Source organism: Sinocyclocheilus rhinocerous, unplaced genomic scaffold, assembly GCF_001515625.1.
Source record: "Sinocyclocheilus rhinocerous isolate Xijiao unplaced genomic scaffold, SAMN03320098_v1.1 scaffold142, whole genome shotgun sequence".
Classification (NCBI taxonomy): domain Eukaryota; kingdom Metazoa; phylum Chordata; class Actinopteri; order Cypriniformes; family Cyprinidae; genus Sinocyclocheilus; species Sinocyclocheilus rhinocerous.
In genome coordinates this window covers 1,095,896-1,119,118 of record NW_015644380.1, presented here as the reverse complement: position 1 = coordinate 1,119,118, position 23,223 = coordinate 1,095,896, and the positions used below count along the sequence as shown (strand labels likewise).

Here is a 23,223-nt window from a genome sequence, read left to right as displayed (position 1 = left end):
ATGCATTTTTCTGTCACAAATGTCTAGATTTCTCTGTCAATATTACTTCTATCTCAAAATAACCACCAAATATGGAATCCTGAGACTCAGACCTTTCCAATTATATGTTTTTTATCAAGATTATAAAAAGTTTTGATTGTAAAAGAGCGTAATGCATTTTGTAATATGACACTTAACACCGCCCACTAAGGGGGAGGAGACCGCCAAAATATATTAAAGTACCATTACCATGGTAACGCAATGTCCGATTTCAAAATGGTTTTCACAGCATGAATCTTGGGCTTCTAAGCTTTCAAATTATATATGATTTATGATGATTACTGAAGGATTTGATAGAGAAAAAGGACAACAAAAAAAAGAGTGCCAAGCGCCCCACAGGTGGGACGGTGACAGTTAAGGGGTTAAAGGAGTCAAATTTGAAAATAATCTCTCGGTAATTTCTAGTCATAATCGGTTGAAGTTCGTCTCGTGCATAGTGTCTTTTGGCGCCTGAAGTTGGCTGAATGTCAGCTACATATTAAAAAGACTTTTAAATATGTGTGATGTTCAAACCTATAAAAATTTGACAAATAATGTGTTGATAAATTAAAAAAACAACATTAGTGTTTTATCTAGCCTATAGACAGCGTCAGCGATCAAGTAGGCTAGCTGTTGCCATGGTTACCTTCTCACGTAAAGACAATTTTCGTTCGCGAGTATTTTGCGATCTAACTTGTAATCTAACTTTTGTGATTAAGAATGAGCTTTTGAAAAGTTCAGTATTTTTCGCAATACCTACTAAAATGGGCTCCCTAATGGTGAACCGATATATAAGTATAAATAAGTATTTTTTATGTCATCTGTATAATGCAATATAATGCATAAATGTATCACCATGATAGTGTTTTGTTACTGTGTGCTTTTTTCCCTGGACAATAAAAAGTGTCAGGTCCAAGACTTTAATGCATGTGTTACAGAAATTGACTTTAAAAACGATTCCTACCATTTTTATAATGTGCATTAATGGCTTAACATTGAAAGTTATGAAAATTTATATAAACTGTAATATCATATACCTACATTTTTTTTCATTTACATCATTTGTTTGTTGTCTTTTCTCATATTATCTTTTCCCTTCTTATCATAGTTTGACCTGGTTTGTGTGATTCGCGCGAACAGATGCATTTAGGTAGATTGGGGGCGCATTCCCTTCAAAAACAAACGTAATCCACTGCGTCTTCAGCGGCTCAGATGTCGGGAGTAAATGATGACTGCTATGTTCATTATTACATCTAACAACAGAACACCTCAATAGCTTAGGAGTCATTCTTGTCTACATCTGCTCCGGCGGTGAAACAATTGCGGACTGATGACAGCCCACTCAGGGCGGCTCTGAGGTAAAACACCAGTCCAGTCTGTGCTGAAACGCTACTGTCAATCAAACTATCGTGGGAGGGGCCTGTTTTTGTGACGTCACACAGACAGGCATCTGAGATCGGCTCGATTTGAGAAAGGGGTTAAGATTTTAGTAGATTAAAAAAAAAACACTGGATGGATTTTTATCATTATAGGGTGGTTGTGTACACACACTGCCAACACACATTTCAGTTGGAACAACTTGTAAAAGTGCATGTAGCATCCGATGACCCCTTTAAGTAGTTTTTTGATTGTTTTGACATTTTTTTGATTAACTGTTTTATTATCATTTTCTATTCATGTGTATTTGACAGGATTCTGCCTGAATCTGCCCGATTGCTTCTAACTCAGGACAAGCAAGACAGGGCCAAGAAAAAGATATTAAAAGCTGCCCAAATCAATGGCAAGAAGGTGCCCGAAAATCTGCTCGACAAGGTGAACTTTTTCTCTTTGCCAAGCTTTATCTGGTCTAAGAGAAGAATTAAAGGAATAGTGCACCCAAAAATGAAAATTTGCTAAAAGGTTACATAGCCTCGGGCTCTCCAAATTTGGAGACATTTCGCATTACATCACTTGCTCACCAATGGCTCCTCTGCAGTGTATGTGTGCTGTCAAAATCTCATATTTTAGCTGGAAGCAACAATTTGAAGTTAAAAACTTATTAATGATGGATTTGTTTCTTACAAACACGCAGCATTTTGCTTCTGGAGTCATGTTGATCACTTGTTGATTATTGTGATGCTTTTATCAGCTGTTTGGACTCTCATTCTGACGGCACCCATTCACTGCACAGGATCCATTGATCAACAAGTGATATAATGCTAAATTTCTCCAAATCTGTTCCAAAATTGTCCTTTTTGGGTGAAAAACTGCAACAGATCAAATTCACTCCTTCCTTCTAAAACATACCCTTGAATCAAAAGTAATTTTTTTTTAAATGATCAAATAACATGAAAGGATGCCTTATCAGATGAAAGCAGAGAACACAGCAAATAAAGGCACCATGCTAGACCTGTTTCGAGTGCATTACCTGAGAAAGAGAGCTCTCATCATGTGCTATATGTGGTGAGTTATGCCAGCATTTCCCATATCTATTATATATCCAAAATGTGGTAAGACGTAAAGAAAAAACTACCCCATACCTTTGATGCTTTATCCAAGTTTACCATTCAGGAGCTTTTATGTGGGTAAACCTCTTTAAAGTACCCCAGTTTTCAATATTAAATACAATATAATATGTTAAATGCAACAGCATAAAATGTTAACAATAAAGCATTATCAGTGAGAATTAAAGACTGATTTTGCAACCAAATCAAGCTATGTAACCTTTTCTAATGCGATTAAAAAGGCAGCCGAGCGTATTATCATATGTTTATTTATGCCATCGTAGGTTTGTGACAAGCCTGGTTTACTATGGCGTAAGCTTGAACACAGGGAACTTCGGCCTGGACATTTACCTGACTCAACTCATCTTTGGCATTGCAGAGTTTCCCGCCTGCCCGGCTGTCCTGCTTTTCTCTCATTCAGCGCTTCGGAAGGAGGATTTGCCAGAGCGTAATGCTGCTTCTTGGAGGCACCGCCTGCCTGATTATTCCTGCTATTCCAGCGGGTAAGAATCTTCAGAGTCTTGTTTTAGAATTACAGAAGAAAAAAAAAAAAGGCCTCCAAAATGTGTGAAAATAATAAAAAATGAAAATGTTTACAATTTGTTTTGCTACATCTAATCATTCTACATAAACACTGACCTACAGGACCACACTGACGTCCCCATGGAAGACAGCATGTGTGTTTATACCTTGATTTTCTTTATATTAGTGACATTTCACTCAACTATGCGTGAAACAACTCTTCCAATAATAAATCATAGAAAAAGTACTTAACTTTTGATGCACAGAATTTATTACAGAATTAAATCTTACTTATCTTAATTTTCCATTTACAGGGGATCAGAGAAAGCCAGTATTGAAAAAAGACTGAATCAGGAGCAGGAAATGGCTACCAGGAGCACAAAATTATGAGATTTATACTGCTATTTAAAAATGTAGTTGAAGTTTTCTATTTTTTTTTTTTTTTTTTTAATTATTATTCATATGCATGAATGAGGAAAATAAGACAAACATAGGTGTGACTGTTTACTTTTCAATTTGCAAGTGTCATGTTTAAAGTTTTATTGATTAAAATTAATTTGTACTTTTGTATCATTTCAATTTAAAAAATAGTAAAAATCTGTGATTTATTTATGATTGAAAACGTGCAGTAGTGCTTTTATTCAGTGCTTTTCAGATGCTACAGAAAACTTGGGTCAACTAGCAAGCCTTTAATGAAGCTATAATTTATTTATTAATTTTAGTAATTGAGACAATGAAATGGCTTCTCAAAGCTATGTACACATCTTCAGGTTTGATATTATCCCTGACATCCATGCTATTTTCAACACATTTAAAAAAAAATTATTAAGATCATCAACATCAACAAGTTATGTAAAATATTTTGTATTACAGCTATAAAACACATTTTCATCAAGGTCTCAAACATAACAACATAAACATTTTAGAATATATGGCGAGATATTGATTTATATATATATATATATATATATATAAACTGCTTTATGAAATCATGTTATGTTCATGTTAAATCAATCGCAAAAATACCTGAAAATCATATTTGCCTACATCAGACCATCTCTTAGTCAAGGTTACGGCCCATATACTTGTTCAGTAGCTCTAAATGATCTTCGTGTCATTCCTCTGTGGCCAACGGTCTTTATGCTGTTGATGGCCGAAGCCCTCGTCATAGTTGCCCTTCCTTTTGAAAAGCTGCTGATAGTGGAAAACACAGTAGAATTCCCCGTAGAGAGGCGCGTAGCTTTGAAGGCTAAAACCAAGCAAAACATCTTTTTAGCATGTTTATTGCTTGTGATCTATTGACTATAAAAACCACATTAATATGGAGCATATTTGTAGATTAACAGTTTTAAGCAACAGCAGCAATGTCAGCAAAGTACTGTAGGTTAACAGCTTAAGAGGCAAAGTCTGAAAGCTGGTGCAAAACTGCAACTTCAGCACTTCCTATTTAATGATTTGCTTTGATTTATGGTCTAGTTGCGTTATGGTGCCAAAGTGTTTTCACTCATTTAGAATCATAAATGTTTACATGTTTACATTTCAGTGATGCTCATTTATCAGCTTTTAGCATTATCAGAAACATTCTTACCTCAGTTTCTTTTTGCAGTGTTTGCAGCAGAAACAGGTTTTGTGAAAAATGAGTTTATCAGCTGCCATTCTTTCCATTGGGTAAACTGGTTTCAGACAGGCTGAGCATGTTTCCTGAGCTGCTGGCTGAAACTACAGTCACATAAAAGGGTTAACACACCACCATACCATAAGACTTGGGGTCAGAAGTTGGCTTTTATTTCACTTAAGCTATTAGGATGTTTTTGTTTTTTAATGCAGCATTGGCTTGGAAAACACTGGTGTAAATGATGGTATTTGCATGGTATCATGGTAAAAGCTGTATTTTGGCTTCACTATGTCTATCCATCAGTTGGATGATTTTTTTTTTCTTTGGTAATCTTTTTTCAATGTCTGGAATCCCAACATGGTGCAGTACTCCTCTTAAGTTCAATAAAATTTCTAAATTATTAAATTCAAAACACACTTTATAATGAATAAATTTTACATTGACAAACATAATAACTTAATGGAAGGCTTAACAGATCATTATTAATGTACATTTAAATAGTTAAACAGATTTAAAAAATGTAAATCATTTAAATAGAAATGTTGATTATTAAAAACACAGGATTATATATTTTGATTTATAAGCATCTTTGAATGTACATAAAATACTGATCTGCTAGGCATTTTAAAATGCTTGACTTTTTAGTAAATAATGTTACCAGAAAAATTTGGGAAATACTTTGGTTGATCACTGTGTTTCAGTAAACCTAGCAATTTTAGAAGTGAGAAAATTAATATAACGTGATTCGTATGAAAACATACTTTTACTGAAATTTGTAATGTGACATGACACGTTTCTATTATTTTTTATTAACAAATATGGCAAAAATTCAAATTATATTGTATTCACAGAAATATCAGAACATGTTTACTGCATGACTGCAACACACTGAGGAAATCATAGTTTTAAAAAATATGAACTCACAAAAAAAACGAAACTGAAATACTTAACAATGATCTTCAAAAGATAACCAAGCAAAAAAGTACAAAAATGCATTGGCTGTTACATAATTAGATCTTGCAATTATGTAAAAACCAAAACCGAAATTAATTTCCAAATAAATTTACAGTTTGGGACGATCTTCTCTAATAAAAGGTGTCTTGATTCTTGGGTACGTGACAATTTCCGATGTGGCTGGACTGCTCATGATGAGCTTGTTAGAAGTTGTCATGGTTTCAGGTTGAGTTGTCACAACCGTGGAGGTTTTCGAGGAGTAGAACTTGTTGCCGAAGCAGTCTGTCCTCTCGTAGTTCTCGCTGATGGTTTTTGATCCAATGACTCTCTCTCCTTCAGGCCGCGTTTGCACTTCCAGCACACTGACCTGCCGTCGTGGATTCGCAGGGCTCGAGGACGACCCTTTTGTAACAGAACATTGTCTGCGGTCTGAAGGCACACTACAGCAGCACTGCAGCTTGGTCTCTTCCTTTGGTTCTTCCTTCAGGGGACTGATCTGAGGTGATGGCAACTCCGAAGGCTTCCTCGCTGCAGACTGAATGGAAATAAATGAAGGAGACACTGGTGAGGCTGATCTCTGTTTAGTTGTGGGAATAAAAAGCACTGGCTTTTTCTGTGTCGTTGACTGTTCAGAAACCCTCTTTCCAATCTGGTTTTGAGCTTTTGGTGATTTGCTTGACCCAATGCTGATTTTCCTGATATTACCTGATGGAGGTGAACCTTGTACGGCCACCATTGACTCCCTGAAGAGACCAGAGAGTCCTACAATGTCAGAGTCAGATTTCAGAGTCGATACTGAGTAAAGAGCCTTTTTAATGGCCTCCTCTATATCCATGAGTCTTGCAAGTGTTTGGTCTTTTAAACGGATTATCTCTGCACCAGCTTTCTCTAAGTCCCCAAAAGCCACCTCCATGGATGACATCAACTCAGGTTCACTTGGTGCTTCAGTATGTTTTGGTGTGACTATTTTTGGCTTGATTTTCTTCTCCCGAGGCACAACCCAATCAGGTACGCTCTCAAAAATGTTTTTAAGTGAGCTCACATCCACTTTGTTGGTATCTTCTTCGATTTCCTCCACTTTGGAGAGTATGTTTTTCAATTCCTCTTGCTTTTTCAGCTTGTCAAAGATCTCCATGACAGCTGGCACATTTCCTTTCATGATTTCATCCATGTGCACCGAGAGTCTCTGCCTTCGCTCATCCTCAGTCTCTCTTCTAATTTTCTTTTCCCGTCTGACCACTCCACTAACTTGTTGATCATCACTTTTAGCATTTCTTTCCTCACAGTTGTTGCTATCTATCTTACAGATCTCGCCTGAGGAGTCATTGTCGTGAGGAGGAGTGATTCCCTGTGCTGTTTCAGTTTCCAGAGTGGTAGAGTTGAATGGATTGGTGTTGTGTGTGTTCTTTAGATTTTTTTCTGCCATTTTGATTCTTTTAGGTTTTACAGGAGGCACTGAACCACTCGGCTTTACCCCGAAGTTTTGAAGAGTAGCGTGAAATCCAGTGGAAGATTCTTTGACAATGCTTTCTTGGGAGCTCCTTGGATTCTCTTCAACAACCTCAACACAATTAAGCTTTTTATCTCTAGGATTGTCAGTGTTCCTCACTGATGTATCATTAGGCTCTGTTTCATTGGCATCAGTATGCTCTACACTTTTGCAGGGTGCATCTTCATGAGACATTGAGTCTGGGGATGGTTTGGTAATTGAAGATTGTTTAATCTGCTCAGTTAGTGGTTTTGAAGAAGCAGGAGGGACTTGGCATTTGTTGAGACGTTCTGCGTCAATTTCAGATCCAAGAGGGTTTGGCTTAATTTTTAAATGATCTGGTTTAGGTGGGATAGCTGGTTTGGGTCCAATAGGAGTTTTACGATTTTTAGCAGGTGTTTCTACAGAGACAGGCAAGGGAGAACATGTCACTGGCTTGATTTCAAATGGCCTTTCACAAGGGGTTGTGTCAGTTCCCTCAGGTGATTTTAAAGCTTCCTTTTCAGCTTGAGGCACAGGAGAAGATATTGCTGACTTACTTTCTTTAGTCCTATCACTTGGCTGGTTCATCTGGTTCATCATCACATCATTCGTCTTTTTGTGTCCTGCATATCCTTTACCAGAATTCCTATAAATCATGGCAGCTCTAAAATCACCCTTTGTGACATTAAAGTTCGATTTTCCCAAGGAATCAAGAGCTGCCTGTATGCTACCTCTCATGACATCCTCCTTACTTTCTTCCAATTCAGTTTTGGAAAGCTGTAAGAGCTCTTCATTCTCACTTACATTCTCATTGTTTTTCACATGTGTAAACTCATGGGTCATTGAACCAGAATCACAGATTTGTTGTGTTTGGTTTGACTGGGAAGTATATTTTTCTTGTATACTCTGCTGAAGAGCTTTTGCCTCCATTGTCGCCTGATGAAGGTTCATAATGGCTGTTTGTAGATTGACCAACTCATCATCTTCAACAATGTCAACTAGCTCTGCTTGAAGAATGACTCCATCATTCATGATATCTTGATTTTGGAGAATTCTTTCTTTTTTCAGATTGTCACCCGTGTCAGGACAATGTTCAGATTGGTTTGTTGCTACTGCATTATCTTTTTCATTATTTACCAATTCTGACTTGTTTTCATCCGACTGCATGTTAAAGCTTGTGTCATCTATTCTGGTAGTAAAAAGGGCTTTGATATTGTTAACTTTACCTGGTATAATCTCACTTGTATCCCCAGTAGATGCACCAATATCTACACTTGAGGTTTCCTGCAGGCATTTTAGATGATCAAGGTCTTCCTTCTCAATGCAGCTCTGGAATAGCTGCACATTATTACTAGTTTTGCTTGTATCTACTACTGAAGAACTTTCTGATGAACTAATATCTGTCTTCAGATCACCATTTTCAGACTCTGGAACGTTCCTTAGACTTGAGGGAATGGATCTAAAATTAGTTTGACCAAACTCCATTACCCCTGTACCATCTTCACTGTGGATAAATAGAGCATAAACAGTTATCTCTCTCGTTCCTGTGGTTCCATCCTGTATTAAGACTCCTTTTCTCAGCGACTTCGTTTGACTAGAGTAGAGTAGATCTTCAGTAATCTGCACCACATTGGCAGTTCTGCACTCTTTATCTTGAGTGAATGGAAGTTGGTGAATAGGGACATCTACTTTCTGAATCTCCACATTGCCCTGACTGTCCTCTTTTAGGAAGGTCACAGTTGGGTTCAAGTTTGTTCCTGGTAGCATCTGAAGCATGATGTTCTTTATGGATCCAGTCACTATCTCCTCATCATGAATTTTTGGTCTTGTATCTTCTTGTACAAAATTATATCTTGCTTTCTTGACATGGCCAGTTTCATTAGCTTCAAGCATGGTTCCATCAGAATGCATGATACAGAAATTGCATAAAGAAACTAGAGTTTCTTGTGTGTTCTCCAGGATGGTTTCTGATTCTTCTTTGGTTTGCTGATTGATCCTATCAAGTGGAGTTGATTCAAACATCTGAGCTCTGTTTCTTACATTTGCCTTCAGCAGTTCTTCTTCTCGGCTTAAGTTGTCATTTGTTGGTAAAATGTTCTTCTTGTCATGTGATATTGTTTCGAAGACCTGTTTGGCTTTAGATATACTTACAAACACCTCATTTGTGTCAATGAAATCACTGGTTAGACTTTTATGGTGAATGTCTGATGTTTCTTTTCCATCACTCTCAGAATTACTCTTTGGTTTCTGGTCTGATTGACTTTCCTCCTCACAAACAATGTTTTTGCTTGGACAGGGGTTCTGACTATCAATTGATTGAATTTCGAACATTTTGCGTGTGGCTTTCACATCCACCTTGATGCTCTGCTCTGATGTCACTTCCTCTGATTTGTTGAGTTGCGGTTTGTTGTCTTTGTTGTAGGAGTTAGACATAGGTTGTTCAAACATGCAGACGGTTCTCTTGATGTCGCCCTCTTGAAACTCCTTTTTCATCTGTGGTTTTTGATCATGGCTATCCACTGAATTGATTTCATGGTTCTCAAACAGCCAGCACCTGGACTGGACCTCACTTTGGTATCCCGTGTCTGTGACTGGGTCCAAGTTAAGAATATCAGCCAGCTCCTCCTCTACCAAACTGTCTACATTTTTCAACTCAGGATAAGTGTGTTTTAGCAGTCGTCTAAGCTCGCATTTCTGTCGGCGTTGGTGCAGAACAGACATTGCATCTCGTGTAGGGGGTGGTGAAGTAAAGGGTCGTTCATGTTCTTCATATCTGGTTTCCAGATGGTGTATTGGTGGATTTGATTCAGGTGCATATGCAGTGCTGTTTTGTGCACCTTCAGCCATCTTAAAAAAAGAAAGAAGAAGAACAACCACATTAGATTATTGAAGGTAACATATTAGCCTATTATTATTCATTTTGAGCAAACATAAATGGTTAAGAAGTTAAACATACCTGTTGAACTGTAAGGAAGCCAAATCGCATGCCAAAGAAAACCAGCGTTTTGTGCCAAAAGTTTCTTATAATTAATCATTTCAGCAATCTGAATACAGGCAGTTGAGAATGTTATAACTTATGTTAGTAATGTGATTATGAGCGCAAAGACCGGTGAAAACACACACAATGATTATATGTTCTGTCCTGCAAATGAGTAGTTAATCAAACACAATAAATTCAATTTCCTATGTTATTTTATTTCACACCTGAGAGCTAAGGGTTCACAACCAGAATCTGTTATTTATTTGAGTATGCAATTACAGAAAGACAAGCTGCTAATGTTTTACTAAACAATCAGACAAAAAAAGGACACCTTATCCTTCTTATTTTTAAGAATAAGGTGCATAATCTGACATAACTTAATTTTTAATAAAACACATTTACACACATATTACAATTTATTCCAGAATTCACAGCAGGGGTGATGTTTGCTAGTGGTTAATTTGTACTCTAAATCAAATGAAGAAGCCAAAAAAAGTTTTACCACTGGATAAAAGTATATATTTGAAACTAATTTTCCTTACCTTGATTGCGTTTGGCCTTTTTCCAGTTGGAGAAGTGAGATTCTGGTCCTGGAACAAACAAAAACAAGGAAATTATTAGTATGTGTGAGGTTATATGATCAAAAAATAACCAGGAACTGTTTTTATTAACTTGAAAAATATATTAGCATTAATAAATACCCATGCTTCTTTTAGCAACTTTTAGCTAGAGCACTGACATAAACCAAAAGAAAAAAAATATCAGCAGTTGTTACATGCATTTCTTTTAGCCGCATTTTCTTCCTGCAGCCTGTTTTCCTCTGTCTCATCCACCTGGCCCCAAAGGTCACCACATGTATCATGAAGAATAAAAGTAGCTACAAGTACTAACTGGTTTCAATAGGTTTCCTGCAGGTTCTGCAGCTGCCACTTTTGACAAATATAGTGCAGACAAAGCTTTGACGGAAATAGAGGGTTTCTCCAATTCGTAGAGAGCCGAGTTGTCTCTGAAGTCTGCGACTGACCTTCTTTTATCCTCTGTAACACAGCAGAAAGATCAGAATCATGATATGGTTATTGTGACTCAAACTTTGACTCCTAATTTCCTGAATAAAGGAATGAAATCAAGGTCAGCATCTGTGCTTTCACAACCGAGACCCACAGTTGCACACATCAGGGGGCACCAAAGACTTTCTGAACTGTCAGATATGAGTTTCATTTCAAAAGAACAATTTGTCTTTCAGTGGGAGGTGAGCAGGCATGTGATTTGTCAGGGATATTGTTTGTTAGTTTTGCAAGAGACTATATATGTGACCCAGCAAGCCTTCAGCAGGGCTTTTAGATTTAACTGTAAATAATGATGATGCAAAGTCTGTGTCAAACCAAGCCATCTCCATTCATAACCTTGCATACTATCCTCATACTAAAGCCTTCCAAAATTATTATAATTTTACAATCAGCTTCAACTAATATATGTGCTTTATAATTGTGCTACTACATTTAATAGACTACAAATTTATTGAATTTCTACACACCCAGGACCCCCAAATATAAAAAAGCAGTGTTTTCTCAATAACAATTTATAATGATTTTAATTTCTATAACACTAACAAACATTATTACACCTTTTATTGCACAACAGATCATTCATGTATCACATTTGGATAATAGAAAATAAAAATGGAATATTTGCAAAGAAAATCCTATATGTCCACAGATCCCCAAAGGACCTTCACGGACCTCTGCTTTTTGAAAGCCGTGCGATTGATTTATTGATTTTTACATCAAACAGTTAATCCCATGCTTCCATTAAGGCTTTTTTTGTTATTAATGTTAAATTATGTAAGTGTTTTTCTTTTTGAAATGGTGATAGTTATTGCTCTGTCAGCTCTCATTATAGTAATGTGGACAGCTGCTATGAATGCAAGTCATCAGTGTAGTATGCAAAGTGTGCTTAGAAACTAGGCTGGAAAACATCTGACTCTCCGTGACACAGATACCAATGGGATTTCCAGTCGCAAACCAAGAACCAGCACACAGCTTGCTTGAATGAGCAGAAGGGTACAGACTAATAATCGGTTTCAAGGACAAAATATTGTCTTGCTTCAAGCCTGTGAAATAAAATTGTGATCAACTGTGGCTGTATTTTAGTATCTGAATAGCACGCAGGAACAGAAACTCACTATCTTATAGATTTGAGTCTATTTTTTATTGTAGTAAAACATTTACTTGGGGAGTGCACCTGCATTAAATCCCTCTCGCTAATCAACTGATCTTAGTATCACAATGATTATATAATTATTTTTCTTTGTTCCATAATCATTGGTTAAATCTTGCTGTCCAGTTTACCACAAATGCATTCTCCAAAAGCTATTCATTATCAACACATTTTCTTTAAAACCGTCTAAAAATAAAGTGTGATGAGGCAAAGTGTCCAAATAGACATCCTCTTTAACTAATTTCAGCATGTTAGTGAGTTGAAAATGAACATATGATTATTTATTTCCTGGTTACCTATGTTTCAACCACAGTAAAATGTTAGGGTTAAGCTTGTTTTCCGGCCTATTTTTAAAACACAAATGAATAATCAAATTCTGGACACAAATCCCTGGTCACACAACAGTGGTCTTCTGTAATAGACATGTTGTCAGAAATCCTCTTTAGCACACACACTATTTAATGCAATATAACGGTTTAAAAATGTGTAAACATAAACTCACCATTCAGCACTCTTTCTCTTTGCTCATAAGCTTATAACTCAAATCCCTCTGAATTACTTTATTACTTAGTTCAGTAATGATCCTTTGACTGGTCTAGTGGCCATGTGTGTCCTCCAAGTGTGTCAGCAAGCCTGTGGCCGTTTCTGTGCTGGTAACAGCTGACCCCATCCTGCTCTCATGGAAGGATACATGCAAGCCAGCTATTTTAGGAGCTATTCTGCTATTGCTACACCAGGCTGAGTCAATCACTTGTTGAGATACATACCTACTTTTCCAGTCTGCCCCAACCCAGCACTCAGAAATGACTAAAATAAGCATTTTATTTTCATCTCATATCATTGTGACAGTTGTTGCTCCTGCTGTGATGTCATCTGGCGTTTCCTCTGTCATCTGGTGTGGAGACCTCTCACATGTGGCCCAAGTTATATCATGAGCAAAGTATTAGAAAATAAAGTGTATTTTCTATATTACACTGGTAGTTTGATTTGACCGTTTTTGCAATATTATTAGTTTTTGCTTTGTGTCTTGCATGGTCTAGTATTGACATTTAGGTGACATGATACTCTGTCAACATATGAAATTTAACCTTGAACTAGAATCCTTATTAGCGGTGTTTGCAGAGGTAAGCATTGCTATTACGATTGCTCATCATTTGGGTTAGAGTTTTGAACAACCCCCAAAACCTTACTTAAGCTGGGCACTTAACTTGTCCTGTACTGTTTGGGGTATGGACATGATACCTCAAATCCTGCAGCTAGATGTTTTAAGTGATCAGACTGGTTAGCACTGGTTAACAATAACTAATGCAAAAAGATAAACCCTAGAAATCACTTAGAAATGTTCTTGAAATGTTCAAACTGAGAATATCAAAATGTCTGCAAATATATAAGAAAATATAAGTAAAAATGAACAAAAATATATAAAATAATCTATAGCATTAGCATAAAATTGTATAAAATATATATTAAAAAATACATTTTCAATCATCACCCAGACCTGATCATCATGGCAGGCAGTGAGATTGTAAATAAGTAATATGTAATAATGTAATTTTTATATGGGCTACCCTGTAATGTCCTGACACCCAAAGCACCCTAGCAATTACCCAGAACACCCTGACATCATGGTTTGCATGTGCAAGAACTCATTTTATCTTTATAAAATGTAAAAGTTATGCATGTACTCACCCTCTGGAGAGGATATTTTTTCACTATAAATGCCAGAAATGGTCTTTCTTCTATCAGATTGGGTTATGATCTGCTTTGTTCTTGCACTCTGAAAGAGTAATTATTTCATCAGTAAATACAAATGCTCAAATGCACATCTCTTTAAGGTCCAACTGTTTACCTTTGTAATCACTTGAACCTCTTCATTCACTTTCTCTTCTTCATTATGGCTGTTATTAACCTCTGCCTCTACTTGTGGCTTTGTGTCTTCAGCATCCTTGTTATCGGGAAGAGTAGTGTTATTGGCTTTCTTAGCGCTCGCTGATTCAAGTGCCGTCTTGCTCTTCTTGGACTCAGGCTGGGTGGTGATCTTTGACTCAAAGAGCGCCCTGAGTGCTGTGGTGCCTGAAGGTCTGTGCCGAGGGAGACTCTCCATAGACTTACTGCGGGAGAGAGGAGAGACCCTGGACCTCTCGTTGACATCAGTCTTCCTCACTATTGTCTCAACTCTGCTCTCATTCTCACTGACAGGAATTGTTGTGGTCTGCATATTGAGCTGGAGGAGATAAATTAGAAAACACATTCACAATCATAGGAAAACGATGGCATCAAATATGTTAGTAAGAGATAATGTACATCCAAAATATTCTCATTACACACTATTAATCTTCTTACATGGCTGCTTGCCACATAAGTAAATAATTAAACCAAAAAAAATGATGATTTGAGTTGACTGAGAAAATTTGATTACTTTGAGAATATTTTGATTTGAATATGATTTGAGACAATTTTATTAGCTAATTAATTAAACTAATTAGATGGACATTTAAGGAATATTGTACAGTCATAACATTTATTACACAGTTTTTTTCCACATAAATAATGATGGGGACAAATACTGGTTTGAGGAGAAACTAGTTAAAAATCTTACCCGTTGATCATCTTATAACCCAAAACATTGTATAAATCATTTGTTCTAGCAACAAGACGAACACTTTAACAATGTTACCATAGGCTTACTATTAATACTAAAGTCCTTTGGTTTCATATTACAGTAAATACAGTCGATAACTGAGGTGCAAAATGGCACCAGCAGCGTTTGAATGAAACAAGAGAGAACAAGTTTGAGGTGTGATATGAGAGAAATGTGAAGAAGTGCCAGTCTCAGATACCTGTACGAGCAGGTATTAAACAGCATTGCTATTAACGACAGTCATTATTGGGGAATAACTGACCTCAGAATGTCGTGACTGACCATCAGTATCAAGCAAGCCATGTAATAATACTGAATAATCTAATAGAGCATCTGAGGTTTAGTGTTTTTACCTCATGCTTGATATCCCTTGAATCACCTTCTTTGGTTTTTCTTCCAGGAGAGATTTGGTACCTGGTGGTGGTGAAAGTCATGTATTTAATTTAATTGATTCCAGTAAATAGAATTGTTAGTTTCACTTTCTGTTTAAAGGCATAATTGACAGTTTATCATAGAGTTACACATTAACATTGAGTCCATTAAGAGAAGAAATTTCCACTGTATGGAAAAAAACAAACCAACATTCTTCAAAATATCTTCTTTTGTGTTCAACAGAAGAAACTCATACAAGTTCAGGGTCAGTAAATGATGAAAGAAGTTTCGGTTTTGGGTGAACTATCCCTTTGAGAGTTTATTACCAAACAAATGAAAAACTCTTGGATTGGATTACTAGCAATGGATTACTCAAATTGAATATTCTATCACAATTTATTCACCTTCATGTCTTTCAAAACCTCGTTCATTTCTTTTTTTCTGCAACACAATAGGAGATCTCTAGCTGAACGTCTAAGCTGCTTGTTTTCATACAGAGGAAGTGAATGGTAACCAAATATCAAGCAAGAGTTTCAGTGGATAACAACTTAAAATTTAATCTGTCCCTCAAATTTATTGTATGGCTTTAGAACACTCAGAATATATGTAGTGAATGAATCTTATGGACAACTTTTATTGTACTTAAATTTTTGTCCCTTTGTTGGAACTTGGTGCCAATCCACTTTCATGTTATGAGAGACATTCTTGCTAAACATCACATTTTGTGTTACAGGTCATACAGGTTTAGGCCATCATAAGGATGAGTAAATGATGGAAGAGCATTTATTTATTGGTGAACTATGCTTTGAAAGAAAGAGGAACATCTCCCTCACTGTGCCACAAGCTGAGAGACAGACTTCCTCTTGTCTCCAAGTCCAGCTTCAGTCCAGGACAGGACACGATCGGTGGAAACACTTCTGAGAGACTGGGCCCTCCGCAAGCTGCTCTTCACTTCCATTTCTTCTTCCTCACCTAATACTCTTTCCTTCATCACAGCCCAACCTACACAGTCTGAACACAAATCACATGGTGCTTGACAGAGAGCACATTTGTGGCATTCAGTCACATGGTGTGGTCTTACATTTTTAAAGCGGTAATTAAACTGCACGTTTAAAATGTGGATTTTTATATTATGTTTATTTTATAATTTTTTTTTTTTTACAGTTTTTATATTTAACTTTAAAATGAACATGCACAGTAAGAAGAAATGTGTACTTTGTTTTTAAATTATACAGAAAATAACATCTTTGATTAATTGGCACATAACTCATATTAATCATTACCAATGTTGATAATGCCAGTTATCAACTGCTAACTGATAATTAGCCATCACTCGTTTACCGAACGCTCGTAAGCCATTGTTATGCACTTTAAAAAGCTAAATATAATTTAAATAGACCTAGTCATGATTCCATTTTAAAGCTTCTGTTACAAATTCAGGTTGTTTTTTAATCAGATGCAAGTTTTTAATATAATGACATGAAATGGTTAAAATAAGTGAATATTTTACCTCTGAAAAGTGTGTTGCTCACTCCATTCACGGATGCCTAGAGATAGTTCTCTGTGCATCACGCGGGGAGCTTGCTATGCAGAATCTGTGGGCAAAGTCCAGGTGGTTTATTACACCTGACGCTGTGAAAACTGCCTCATGTGAAGGTTCGTACACTATAAAAAGGCTGGATAAATTTTTTTTGATTGCAGTCAATAAAACACATGGCTGCTACTTTTGAAATTTACACAATGTTACACGTAGTCTCTGCCCATATGTTGTGTAATATGTGCAAAATGAACGTAGCGTTTATCAGGCCTGGCTGTCTGTCACCACAGGAGATTCTCTCACATTCAAGGCAAGTCATTACACTCTCAGAAAAAAATGGTACAAAAGCTGTCACTGGGGCAGTACCCTTTCAATATTTTTCTAATATGCACCTTATGTACAGTAAATAAGGGTAAATAAGGTTGAGTACAAAAGTACCACACCAGTGACAGCTTTTGTACCTTTTTTCAAGGGACTTTTAAAAAAAATATATATTTATTCACCTGGCGCCTTGCCTTAAATAATATAAAATGCTTTAATAATAATAGATGCATTTTTTTTCCCTTGGACCCCTGTTTTCCTGGATACATTGTTATCTGTGTTTTTGTGTGTTTTTATGATCAGATTTATTCAGCACACATACTCTTCTAATCCAATAATGCTGTGAGTTAATAATTTAAATGTTTTATCTTATCTTAATCTAAGTTCATCTTAAATGCTTTCTCTGCAATTTATCATTACATTACATGCTGTGATAGGCGTTAAACAGATGGTTAGATTTTATTACTCAACCATGACCTAGGTCACGTCTCTGGGACCCCTGATACCTTCTCTTATTAGGGTCGAGCTGCCTTTTAACTTTTGCCCCTGTAGAGACTGCTGTAGACACTTATGTTCAGGGGTCAGTCCAGAGTCTGAGAGCCGGCGCGACATCTCGTTCCTAAAAAGAGCGGCCAAAAACAGCTATGAGGCATTTTGTTGTGTCTAAATTTTACACGCGGTTCTCTATTAGGAACCGGGAAACCAATTGTGAAATGCATGGATTAACCTATGAGTCCAAAGTTACATGGTGTTCATAATCTGCACACTTTGTTCTGTTACTGAGTGTGACAGATTTTTGCATGTTATTTGATATAATCGCTTCTTTGTATTTTTTGCCCTGCTTCAGTGCTTTGAAACCTTGATGGCTAGTTTCAGGCACTCTGGAAACAGGTTTAGAACCTGTTAACCAATGAATGATTACATTGTTTTAGGGAAGTAGATTGTCTTGCATCATAAACACATTAAGATAAAAACCTTTATTTTTGAGTTTCCCTTTTTGGCAAAAATAAATTGTTCCCAGTTCATACTTTATATCAAAAGTTTTTTGAGTCAAAGTGATGAGCACTTTTTGAGAAAAGTGTCCTGAAAAGAACGTGAATAAATGTGAGTTTTTCACGATTAAGTCTTGCTTTGTATCAGAGGCAAAGTTTGAATTATTTTCATTTTGCAGTTCATTGCATTAACATCTTCCTTAGCCAGATTTTACACTCTTAAATTACTGTAAGATAGTTTTAATTAAGTTAATACCCGAGGAACTGCTCGTCATTAATCCTGAATTGCTTAGTTAATTTGCTGTGTCTGTTTGACAAATTACCTTTTTAAAGCCATATATCTTTGGACTAACACTAGTCTGTCTGCTCTCTGTGCTTGCACTTTGCTGTCAAATTATTTCCTTTAGTTCTGTTGCCTATTTTAAGCTAAATGTCTCAGTTGAATTGCAGGTGCAAGCTATTTTTACAACCTGTAAGTGGCACTGGAGAACTCTGCAAATCCTTCAAGTCATCCATGATGCCCAATGAGAGACTGATAATTGATTACTTTGCAGACAGACTTTAAGCACGGAAAGAAATATTTTTATTTGATTCATAATTTCAATATATTCCACACAAACTGTGTTGTCATCGTGTGCTCATTTATCATTATGAGTCATCATTTCACCCAAAAATTAAAATTTGGACTCTCATTCTGACAACACCCATTCACCGCAGAAGATCCATTAGTGAGCAAGTGATGTAATGCTAAATTTTGCCAAATCTATTCAGATGAAGAAACAAACTATGGGTGGTCTGAAGGTGAGTAAATTTTCAGCAAATGTTCATTTGTGGATGAACTATTCCTTTTAGTTGTGTTTAAATCTATATTTGTCTGATTTTGTTGCTAATAGAGCAACAACGTAAATATTTGCAACTTTCCTTATGGTACTGATAAAAAGTTTTGGATTTACAGTACAAATACAGCGAATTGTGTTAAATACATTGTTCACATAGGTCATATAATTACAGATTAAAATCTTAAAATAAACATTACAAATGAAAATACAATCATTTTATATTACAGTAATATGTTTTATATAGGACATGGTTGTTGACAGTGCCACACACGGTAATGTGGCTTATCCTTCCCCTATGAAAGTACCTAGAAAGAGGGGAACTTGACTATAGGTGCTCTGACTGTAATGATCATGTTTGTGTGCATGGGGCTGTCATGTGTTTAGTGCATGAACAGCTCACTTGAATGAACTTCAGTGGCCCTTGACAGTCCAGGAAATGACTGGATTTGAGTTTCTGCCTTGATCTGACAGTCTGTCTCCATCTAAGACTCTGCCGTAGTCAATGGGGGTAAAGAGAGGTATTTGTTATGTCTTTCCTGAGTCCCCAGTGTATTATTTACCCTGCATCTCTGATCCAAGATCAGCTGTGTGTTTAAATGAAGTGCTGAATGAAAGGACTGGGTGTTGATCTGTTTACTACATAACAGCTCTCTATATGCTGTTTACTTTTGATTTTATTTAAGAAACCCATTGTTTTGCTGAAGCATGAGATCCTTTTTATGATTTAGTGAATATGTAAAATATGTCAACATTTCATCTTTAAGATTTAATGAATGAATATTCATTAATACTGCTCTAAAACTCAAAATAGTAATTTACATGGCAGGTTGTGACATTCTACTTGGAATATTATCCTAAATTTAATAAATGAAATCATTAAATACTTGATGTGTATTTCTGTACTGTGTTTACCTGTAAAAATCATTTAGCATAATTTTAAAAAGAGTACTACTTATTATGGAAATGGAATGCGACTGGAATGTAATGTTTTCATTTCATTATATTATCTGCGAGTACAGTTTTTTTTAAAATAGAAGTTTAAGATTTGATTTGAAGCACATTCAATGCAATTGAAGGAACAGTTAAGCAAATGAAAATTTGCTATAAATTTAGTCACCCTCAAGATGTAGATACGTTTCTCCATTGAAATAGATTTGTAGAAATGTTGAATTAGATCACTTGCCCACCATTGGGTCCTCTGCAGTGAATCGGCATGGTCATTATGAGAGCCCAAACAGCTGATAAAAACAGCACAATAATCCACAAGTAACCAACACAACTTCATTCCATCAATTGACATCTTGTAAAGCTTGAAGCTACATATTTGTAAGAAACTAATCTGTTTTGATGAAGAAACAAACTCATCTACATCTTGGATGACTTGAGGGTGAGTACATTTTCAGCAAATTTTGTGCCGTGTGCTTCTGGGTGGCCATTTTTTTCATGTTCATCTGCCAGCGTGTGTTCACATGACCACAGGCTAGTACAAATGTTTTTTTTTTTTTATCTATGTAACAAGAACTTTTACCAACTTGCAGTTTTTTCATGCAGTAAAATCAGCTCTGTGAAGCCCCAGGGTTACACATCGCAATTTCACAGCGCTGTGAAACAGCTGGCACCTTTACATTTAAATTCTTATCTTTGTTATTCAAACCCACAGAATATACCGGTTGGTGTTGAGTCGAGTCTACTGGGAAAACTGTGTGTCTGTAATGCTGTGAAACATAAAAGAAACGATGTGAAGCACCTTTCACTTTGAAAACAGTAATACTGCTCTATATAAAAGAAGCATAGCTGGCTTTTTTTGTGTTTTAAATGTCTCCATGGAGGTCTATCTGAAGGGAAGCCCTGTCATCAGTTTGCAGAATAGCAATATGAGATCTTAGCATTCGTAGGAAGGTTAACATACTTGTTTTATTTAAATATTGGCGAGTAGTTGAGTGGAAGGAAAAGATGGAAAAGCTTAACATCTTCAGCAGCTTTATATGAGTTTTCTGACGTTCCCTCAGGCATACAATGGATTTACAGTATAATGTTTGCTTCCTTTGACAGATTTTAAAGTCTCACAGGACATGTTTAACACCCAGGCCTCAGGACAGGCATGGATGGTTTTCATGGTTCATCAAGTGTACACAGAAGACCCTGTGCCTCGTTGTGAGTAAGGTTCACAAAATAACCTGTGATCATCACCTTAACATTATGCAGAAAGCAGAGGACTGATTCTTCGCTACACTTTTTAATAATGTACACTGTACAAAAATATTTTTCAAAGTTGTAAATGGAGATCATTGAAGAATGTTTTACAAGAAATTACTGTTTCAGTTTTTCTACTTGAAAAATTTAAGAATGTTTAAATCAATGTTACTTGCTAGTACTTTGTAACTGTGAGATTTACAAGCAATTTCTGAGTAAAAATGTTTTCAAAGTAAATCCTTCAACAACTTTTTTAGTGTAGTTGTTTTGCACTTTAATTTCAAATTTATTCATTAGATTGAACTTTGAACCTTCTGAGCTGCTAATTACAGTAGTTTTGTTTACTGATACCATACCTGCATCCAGTTCATGTTGCTGAATCATAAACGCAGAAGGATGCCAATGTGATGGCAGTTACAATTTATCGCTAAATGCATAAAAAATGGCAGTGATATTGATTCAATTCAATTCAAGTTTATTTGTATAGCGCTTTTCACGATACAAATCGTTGCAAAGCAACTTTACAGCAAATTAAGTTTCTACAATATTTAGTGGTAGCTTATCAGTGGTGACTGTCAGTTAATGTACATATGGCAGAAATGTACGGAAAAATCAATTAAAGACGTAATCAAACAGACGATGAACACTATTAACAGCAATTATTATATGATGCAATCAAACTTATAGCAAAATGTGGTAGTTCTGTATGTTGTTTCAGGGTTGGCATCATCTGAGGTCCTCTGAGGGGTTGGCATCATCTCTTTTCAGGTGTTCTGGATCCAGACTGAAGCTTGTGTAAATCCTAGTTACCACGGGATGTCAATCCTGTGGCAAAAACAGAGAAACAAATAGAGACATAATTAGCGTAGCTGCTGTTCCAACCAAGCAAAATTTATTTGTTTAACCCAAACTAAAGAATAATAATGTGCATTTGATCAGATATACACTGAACAAAATTATAAACGCAACACTTTTGTTTTTGCCCCCATTTTTCATGAGCTGAACTCAAAGATCTAACTTTTTCTATGTACACAAAAGGCCTATTTCTCTCAAATATTGTTCACAGAGATACCGTGACGAGATCCTGAGGCCCATTGTTGTGCCATTCATCCACGACCATCACCTCATGTTGCAGCATGATAATGCACGGCCCCATGTTGCAAGGATCTGTACACAATTCCTGGAATAATGAGACAACGAGAACAGGAACATGACCAAATAAGGGAACACTGTAGTTAGGGAGTATTTGTTATTTAAGAAAAATATAATTATATTTTCACAGTGTTGCCAACTTTGGTTGCCTGGCTGGAGTGAAATTTGGGGGGGCGGTTGCCACCGTTTAGTAAACTGTGAATTAGAGGTCTGCATTCCTGACCAGATTTTTTGCGCCGCGGGATTAAATTCCCGAATAAAACGCGGTAGCGGTCGGTAACTCTGGTGAAATTTGAACGGGAGCGGGCGGTCTAACAATATCCCGTTTCCGACGTCCATTCAGAACAGCATATCTGCGCTAGTGCGCTTTATTCTTATTGACCACCGGTATGGAGCAAAGTGTGGATGCGCTGTCCTTGAAGGACGTTCAAATCGGTTTTGTTTATATTTTGCTTAGCCTATAATTTTAAATGACAGATGTCATATTTATTTATTTTTCTCTGCGACTTTCCTACTGTGTTAACAGAAAAATAACAAATGTTCTGCAAGGCCACACCCAAGTTGAATGCTTTGGAGGCTGCCATACTCCTGGTCGAGTGCGCTCTGACCCCCATAGGTGACGGGAGGCCAGAGGACTCGTAGGCTAGTGAGATGGCCTCGACCACCCACCTACTCATAGTCTGCTTGGTCGCCAGAGATCCTTTCTTTGGCGGACCAAAACAAACAAAAAGCTGATCTGCCTTACGCCACGGGGCAGCTCTGTGTGCGTAAGCGTCCAGTGCTCGAACTGGACAGAGCAGATTAAGCCTTTCTTGGCCTACTTCCTGGAACGGAGGAGGACAGAATGCCTGAAGTACTATGGGCACCTTGGTGCGCTGTACCGGCCTCAGCCTCAGGGCGCCACGGAGGAAACGAG

At 36.7% G+C, this 23,223-nt stretch overlaps 1 protein-coding gene and 1 pseudogene across 1 annotated transcript; one reads left to right on the top strand and one right to left on the bottom strand.

Moving 5' to 3' along the window:
• The window catches only part of LOC107758284 (solute carrier family 22 member 13-like), a 5,432-nt pseudogene extending 2,298 nt beyond the window's left edge, over positions 1 to 3,134 (top strand).
• Positions 3,135 to 4,040: 906 nt separating this feature from the next.
• LOC107758283 (xin actin-binding repeat-containing protein 1-like) lies at positions 4,041 to 16,264 on the bottom strand. The gene is made up of 9 exons (XM_016575989.1): positions 16,107 to 16,264; positions 15,255 to 15,315; positions 14,110 to 14,484; positions 13,950 to 14,037; positions 10,935 to 11,080; positions 10,586 to 10,633; positions 5,706 to 9,910; positions 4,612 to 4,742; positions 4,041 to 4,272 (listed from the first exon to the last, which is right to left on the bottom strand). Exons 1-8 carry the CDS (start codon positions 16,262 to 16,264, stop codon positions 4,703 to 4,705), a joined length of 5,121 nt encoding a protein of 1,706 aa, XP_016431475.1. The 3' UTR covers positions 4,041 to 4,272; positions 4,612 to 4,702.
• Positions 16,265 to 23,223: the final 6,959 nt, after the last annotated feature.